Below are 8,454 nucleotides of genomic sequence, written 5' to 3'. Positions count from 1 at the left end.
CGGATCCCCTCAACACCTCGGCTGCGCCTAGAAATTCTGTCCATGAAAGTAATGAACAGAATCAGTGACAATTCTGGTTTTCTCAGAATTGTCACCGATTCTGAGAAAATCTAACTGCTCATTTTAAATCAATACTTTTACTTTTAATACTTAAGTACAAAAAATAGCAGATACTTTAATACTTTTACTCAAGTAATATTCCTGAAGGAGACTTTTACCAAAGTAATTTTTTGGTAAGATACTTGTACTTTTACTCAAGTATCACTTTTAAGGTACTTTATACAACATTGCTAATATGTTAAAGTGTAACAGGGCCGTTAAATAGGAAGATTACAACTTACAAAATAACTATGTTTACCTAAATGAATACAAGGGGAGAACCTTTTTTGATTATTAAAAACTTGTTAAATCTTTAAAAAAGTTAGACTCATTATGAAGTTGTACTAAATTTTTTGAGCATATTAATCAGCCTTCTGCATTATTAAAATGAAGTTTCTGGCATGTAAGTATGTGTCACACAGATGTAACATTTTGTTCTTTTCATAACATTTCTCTGTAATTTTACAGATTAAGAGCTGTGTGGCATAACATCCTTAAATTATTCTAAATAAATGTAATCAGTGGCACGCCATGCTAAAAAATGGGTAATTAAAAATATAGGGCTAAGATCGAGTTAATGAAAGAGGTTTTCATTATTTGTCCTAAATCTGCATAGAAATAACGTCACTCATTGATCCGATTGGCTCAGTGGTAACATGTAAATCCTCAAACACAGGGGACCAGAACAAATGCCTTGTTGACCTAAATAAAATGTGTATGAAGAAACAAATCTGGACTGAGACACGTAAAGCAAACAGACTATTCATCACAACACTCCTGATGTGTTACGTGTGCTTTTCATGTGCATTGTGTGTGCCACACGCAGACACTCCTTTGTGTTGTGTTTACCTCAAACACACACACATGTAAACAGACATGCAGACTCGTACGCGTGATGCTGTTGCCAAGGTGTGGAGCGTTTGACATCAGATGCTGCTGCTGCTAATGCTAACAGCTCAGAGCAACAAATATGACAGAGAGACAGATGAAGCCACATGCTGCAGAGGAGCTGCTGCCCCCACCCCACCTCAGCAGGAGAAGAGAGAAAAATACTCACTCCAATGTCAGCCCTGGTATTCTCAGTCTCTCCCGCTGGGCTTTCATGGCTGAACTGTGCTTCTGTGCTTCTTTGTGGTCATGATATGCATTCAGTCTTCCTGCATGCTGCCCCCTGCACCGACAAAGAGCCCAACCCAGCCACCGGAGTGTGATGAGTCGGACCGGTTCTGTTCCCTCACAAGCAGGGAGGGGTTGGATAAGGGACGGGGGGCTACAGACCCTGTTCTGGTCTCTCTACATTCCACCTTGAAGCTGTCAAATAAGATCCTCATATGCTAGCAAAGGGCACGGAGGCAGGACAATACCTCATCTCCCCTCCCTTAACACGCCCCCTGCTCCTTCAAAAGCATGACCCCCCCACCACCACAAGCCCTTCACCGGCAGATGACTGGCTGCAGAGCAGAAATTCATGCAATGAAGTAAGTCTCATCTATGTGCAGTCACCCTGACAGCCGCGAACACAACGTTCAAAACAATGTGACCACAAGCACAGGGATGATGTCATCTTCAAGAGAGAATCATACTGCACCACAAACTACACTCACCAGCCTGGAGGAAGACTCACAAACACACTAAATACAATTAGCAACTAAATACATGACTGTTTAAGATCATTTGACACAATTAAGTTCATGTTATGATTACACAAAAACAAAAAAGAAACACTGTTTATTAACTTTGTCTTTTCTAAAACTACTTTTGAAGTATATATTTTCCAAGTTTGTCCTCCAAAGATACATTTATGCATTTTTTAAGCCTCAACAAAAAGACAATATTTTACTGAAACAGTGAAAAACTTCTGTTGAGCTTTTAAAAAACTCTGAAAATCATTTTTGTTTACAGGAACTACCAACAACAACAACACATTTTCTATTTCTATTCCTGTCCTGTTTAAAACTATGCAGATCCCAGCAGTGCTCCACACTGTACTGAAAATACCTTTCACACAACTCTTTAACCAGTGACCAACACCTACAGGCCACCTGGTCTGACTTCTGAATGAATGAGGCGGTGGGGCATATGTGTGTGTGTGTGTGTGTGTGTGTGTGTTGGGGGGGGGGGGGTGTCAAATCCAGCCCACCATGCACCTTTTTTGCTTTCTTTATCCAGATTTTAAGCAATATTGTTTTGAAGTTTTTGCAAAACAGTTTAGTTTTACATTGTTATAGCTTCACATACATATTTATTTATTCATTTTTGAAATAATATGAACAAAAAACCACCACTGTGCAGACTAAGACTTTAACTTTTTACATTTTAAACTGATTTTACACAATCAGGCTACACTCACACCTCACCACTTAAGTGACCCACAATTGCAGAAAATGTAACGTCACATGCAACACACTGTAAACAGAATATGGCTGCTACAAAAAGTGTGTGTGGATCAGGTCTGAAGTTGTGCAATCACAGCCAACTAAGCTATTTAACATGTCTGTTATAATCTTGTTAGATCCGAACACTTCCTGTGGTTCATGACTGCACTTCTGAAACTGAAGCGAAGCACTGAACTCAAACAACTTTTGGTACCAGAAACGCCTCTGGGATGTGTCTTTAACTTAAGCCGAGCTTCCTGATGGCAGAGCACCCCCTCCCCCTCCCTCCCCACACACCCCGCCCATGACTCCTACAGGCTCTCGGGTGAAACTGAAAGTGAAACTGAGCTGAGCTCCACTACTGCTCACTCAGTGAAGCTCTTTGCAGATTAAAAATACCTTTGAGGAAATGTATTTTCAGATGCCAAGTAAACTGCATCATGGCAGCCCCCGCACTGAAATGGGCGAGACAGAAGCAGAAGGTGGTTCTTAAAGAGACAGAGGTCAATTTCAAGATGTTTAGAAGAGGAAGTGATGAGAAGATAACTTTATTTTCTATTTAAACATAAAACCAGTTTTTTAATAACAGCTAAAGGTGACATAGATACTTTATTATGGTATAGTATTTAAAATATGCCTGAGAAACACATAATATTGGCTCTTTAACATAAACAAACTGTTTCATGGGGGACCCTTTTCCGTGCAGCACCGCTGAAGGTGCATGCAGGAACGAGCAGCACATGGGACAAGTTAGAGTCACTGAGGGAGCAGCCTTCTCAATAACTGGCGGCGGTTTCATTGCTTAAAACAAAAAAAATACTTCCGTTTTCACCAACGATGAATGTAGAATACACCTCTTCAGTGACATGCAGAGACAGACTTCACGCGTGAAGTAAGTTTGCCTGATAATGATTTTTGCAACCCTCCTCCTTCACGACTGTAGCTGCCTCGCCTCACTGCTAACTTGGCTTTAGCCCAGAATGCACGACTAACGTCTACAACCAGAGAAGGAAGAAAAGACAGAGGAGGGAAAATGCAAGAGGTAAAGTAAGAAACAAAGTCAAGAAATAGTTTCTGTGTTGCAGAAAGAGGGTAACACCAGCTGATCAATAAGCAGATTTGGTACATTACATTTTAACATCAACCTGAGCTGTGATGGAAAAAACCCATCCAGTCCCTCATAATATGGACAATTTTTAAAAATAATGTGATATAAAATTTTGGTCGTACCTCCCAGCACTGCTATGACAACAAAGCTAGTTTCATATATAAACTGAGTGAGAGCAGTTTTATAAGCAACTAATCATCACATTTGATCAGATTATGTCACAACGTTCTTCTTGCAGGTCATTGTGTTCTGCCAGCGCTGCATCAGGCAGAGATTATGTAGATCTGCTTTAAGTCACTTTTAGGGAGGTTTTGTTCAGCTGCTTTGTTCTTGTTTTTTTCTTTTACAAGTTTTTTGTATATTTCTCTATTTGACATGGAAATGATTGATAGATGGAGGCAGATGATCCGCTGTGGCGACCCCTAAAGGGAGCAGCCGAAAAACAAAGAAGACCTGGAAATGATTGATATTGTGAAGTATCACGTGTAAAAATCATTATATGCCCTCTAATCAATGTTAAATAATTTTGTTTTGTTAAAATACATCCACTAGTTAGTACATGAGATTTTCTTTGCTAACAGACACTGAAGCCAAACGCACCCATAGACACCCAGTTATTAAGAAAACATGTTTTTGTTCTCAATAATCTCAAGTAAAAGGAAGAAAGTTTGTGCTTAAAGAGAAACTGTCAGATTACTTCAAAAATACTTGTCAGAATCTTGTGAAGTAATCATCTAAAAACTAAAATTATTACTGCAGACCAAGAACAACTTCATGTGCAGGGACAGAGCTGGAGAAGCATCTGTGAAACTGAATGTGACACAATCTGCAGTCAACAGATCAGCTTTAAGATCCTGTTGCACGGAAAAACATTCGGTGGGGTTTGAACAGCCCTCTTTGAGCTCTCAGTGCAACAGGCAGCGTTTTTGAGCTGATGCTGGGAAACAAGATCTTGTATAACAGCCAACAAACCCAACAAGCACATTTTGAGCTGTTTTTTTTCCCAGTTATTGAACTGAACCCAGCAAAACAATTGCAGTTATTAAGGTCAGACTATAAATAGTAATCTCTCAACTAGAACAAAGTTTGTGCTGAAAACAACTCCAGCTAGATAGAGTTGCAGTCCTTCACTCGTGGGGCAATGGATAAAAAAAAGATGTTCAAGTGATTTAAAAGAAAACGCAAAAACAAAACTACATAATAATAACAACTAAGTAATGACATGAAACCTTCAATAGGTGGCCCTCCTGTCAAAGGAAAGTCTCAGAGTTCAGCAGCTGTGAGACAACATGTAGACAGATGCAGGCCTCTGCTGACAAACTCTGATTAGAGCAACAGTGCAGAGTCTGATGGGCTTTAATCGAATGGATCTGCCACAATAAATCACACAGAAAACCTGATATAAAATTATTAACATGGCGCTCGTGTAAAAAAATAAATCAAATCTGCCAGCTTTACAACAGACACTGTTGAGTTTGAAGCAGTCATGTAAACTTTGTCTTACAAATAATATTATCCAACAGCATTTCTATGGTCACCAAGGTCACCAGAGGCTCAGCACTCTACATAGAAACAGTGAAGTTATTCACTGCAGCCTTTAGAGATAGGTCACTTCCATCACATTGATAAGCTGACAGAGAGAGCAGAGTATAAAGATTGAGGGTCTAAGACTCCTTGAAGGAATGCACATCACCCCCTTCCTTTCAAACCCAGGTTTAAATAACACCACCTTGTGTTGAAAAATGTTATGTTTTGTATTTGACTCCTTTTGATCAAACAGTCATGCACAATCACACGTGACATCGCAAGGTCTTGATGATCCCTTACTGCTCAGCAGTATGTGTTGTGAATGACTTTTAACTACTTCCACACAAAATAATAGTTAAATTTTTTTAACTGTGACTGGATTTCTGATGTCAAATAACTCTGGTAGCCACTGAGAGTTTTGCTTTTTGACTTCATTTTCTTCTTTACCACATCCATCTGAAGAAATGTAATCATTACTTTTGACAAGACCCTGATCTCCAGGGGTCTCGTGCATAAAGGATTGTGCAGCTTTCACACTAAAAGTTGACGTACGGACAAATTTAGAAAAGTGCGCCACAACAAAATATTCAGATGTATAAAACCATGCGCACACACATTTCTGCGCTCCTTTCCTTTTTACGTATATCCCAATGAACGTGGACACCTCCCATGACACATCATTTAAATCTGTAAAATAGATATAAATGTGTCCAGCGTGTGAGATTCTCCTCAGATTATCCTCTCTGTGGGATCCAAAATGATTTTTTAGATGCAGGAAAATTATACATTAAATGGAGAATGAGTGAGAAAATTGTCTAAATAAGTAGTGGGGTGTAAAAATGTGTTTGCCACACACAAAGGTGTGTGTGGGTGTTGGTGTGTATACGTGTGTGCTGCTAATTTCAGCAGCACATGAGGCTGAGAGACATTTCCACCTTTACACATCTTTAATAAATGACTGTAAACACAGAGGAACTGATGAGTTTGGTAGAACTTAGAAAATATTTATTAAATAGTTGAAGATAAGGAACGACTGACTCGCAGCGCTGCGGGTTTCTGCTGCGGTGTGGGACTGGGAACAGCTGACATTGATCCAAACACACAACTTTACACAGAAATCTACTGCGTCTTGTGGAGCAGAGGAATCATCACAGCTGAGCTGTGAATTAATCTGCTGAGTTGACGGTTTTTTCCTCAGAATTAAAAATGTTTCTTAGACAATTCACACATTTTATTTCCCTCAGCTGTGTGTGCGCTCCGCAGGCCTGCGCTCTGCGTGTGTTTCCAACTACATGACAACAATATAAAAACATTTACAGTTTACAGACTGGACTGAGGTTCTTTGATCAGTTTTAGACTGATCTATTTTCTTGTCTGAGGTTAAATGATTTTCAGTCCCGGGGTTCAGTTTCATCATCGTTCAGTTTAAACAATAAAAACTCAAACTAAAATAAAAATCTTACAGTGTTCAGTCGCTCCTTACATCCAGAAAACACAACAGAGTCATATTTCTGTGGATTCAGGTCAGATTCATGACTTTGTGGGTTAAAACTGTCGACTGAAAAACTTTGTGTGGCTGCCGCACATTCTCACGGCACGCAACGTTGGTTTTAATACATCACAACGTGGACGTAGAACCTGGCACACGTAACTTTTTTTATACATGTTTATACATGAGGACCCAGCTCTGTCCAACCACAACTTGTGAATAATATGTTCTGATACTTTAACTCCTTTTCCATGGCCTCCTTTAATTTCTCATGTGTCTGAGTTTTTACTGCAACAACAGAAGCTGCAGTCCATCCAGTACATGGGAGGTGCTTCAGGAGTCCTCTGGGACAGCAAAGCCCTTAAGGGCTCTTTTTTTTTTTCAGCTTGACAGCCTCCATCATAGCTGATGTCCACCTGCGGGTCCTTCAGTTGTTTCCATGACAGGAACCAATGACCTTCAGGCACAGCTCCTTGAAGCTGGCTTCTGCAATAGCAGCCCTGAACATGGCCCATTTGGATTCCATATCCTCAGCCTCCCCCTTACTGAGACAGAACCTCTTAAAATATTGTAGAAGCAACAAAGGCGGACTTCATTATTTTGGCTAACTTCTAATTTGTTGTGTGGTTCTGTATAACTTGAAGTTAGATAATTAGATAATCTGTGCCTTTGATCCCACTCTAAACAGGACTATTTATAAGTATGAAATATGCAGCCCATACTCGAAACACTGATGCCATCCAACACTTTTTTCTTTATTCCACATTTCTTTATTTTTCTGACCTTAAATATTGCTTATGTTTCATATGCTTATGAATTAAAATTTTCAACAAGTGGTATTAGATTGCATTTTTAAAGTAAAGTAACAACTGAGCTTTGCAACATTGTGTGCCTCCAATACCAGAGACTGGAAATATGTGCAAAAGTACAAGCAGCTCCATTGAAACGGCTCTTTTTACATGTGTGTGTGACATTTGTAAAGGTACTTACAAACTGCCTCTTCTGGGAAGACTCAGCTCCTTCTGCAAAAAAAGAACAGAATAAATGTGTGTTTGAGTATATGCTGTAATTTAACTGTAACATTTAAAAGCTTACAAAACTACCCAATAAAAAAATCATCAAGTCTTTTTCAAACTAACAGACAGAGGTGATTCTGGAAAAACAAACACTGTTTAAACCATAAATCGTCTTTGAAAAACTCAATGTGCAGGCACCTGATATGCTTCTCGCAGGTTTGACACTGACTACTTTAAAAACTAGACTTAAGATTTTCCTTTTTGATAAATCCTATAGTTAGCGTTAGTTTGGGTTTCCTAAGCAGTCTTCTATACATCTTGACATAAATGTCTCATTTTGTGTGCCGAGATTATGTTTGTCATAATCTAGAACTAAATAAACTTAAATAAATGATCAGTTAACCAATTTTTACACTTATACAAATCACAAAATGTGATAATAGAACTTCCGGTCAAAAACTGATTTGTTTAAAATATGAACTCTTTTATTTCAACCTCTAAAATTCACTGCCATCTTAAAATTAGTAAACAGGTTGAATTTTGCCAGAGACAAACATTTAACATGCTTTGTGTTTTTTTATTTGCACCTTAAAAGGATCCATGATTAGTTGTTTAGACTTTATTTGATAAACATATATTTTAATTGTAAAACAAATACTGTAAAAATACTGTAGGCTGTTTAGTTTTTATCATTTTTAAACTAAAAGTTTAAAATATATTACACAGACGGGACTGCTTTATTTACAAGCAAAGAATTCTGGGTAAATGATGGCGTGGATAGGTCCTCGGTGTGAGTGAGCTATATCCACCCTGAAGGTTAATCTTGGACAATATCTGATG

The 8,454-nt window shown here is 38.7% G+C and overlaps 1 protein-coding gene across 1 annotated transcript in view; it reads right to left on the bottom strand.

The window, feature by feature from the left end:
* The window catches only part of LOC106532934 (microtubule-associated serine/threonine-protein kinase 2), a gene marked incomplete at both ends in the record, with an annotated part of 12,761 nt that extends 5,141 nt beyond the window's left edge, over positions 1 to 7,620 (bottom strand). Inside the window, 1 exon segment of the mRNA XM_014029109.1 lies at positions 7,589 to 7,620. Coding sequence (XP_013884563.1) covers positions 7,589 to 7,620 — 32 coding nt within the window.
* Positions 7,621 to 8,454: the final 834 nt, after the last annotated feature.

This window comes from Austrofundulus limnaeus, unplaced genomic scaffold, assembly GCF_001266775.1.
Source record: "Austrofundulus limnaeus strain Quisiro unplaced genomic scaffold, Austrofundulus_limnaeus-1.0 Scaffold855, whole genome shotgun sequence".
NCBI classification, from domain to species: Eukaryota; Metazoa; Chordata; class Actinopteri; order Cyprinodontiformes; family Rivulidae; genus Austrofundulus; species Austrofundulus limnaeus.
The sequence above is the reverse complement of the archived record's forward strand: the minus strand, read 5'-3'. Positions and strand labels throughout refer to the sequence as shown.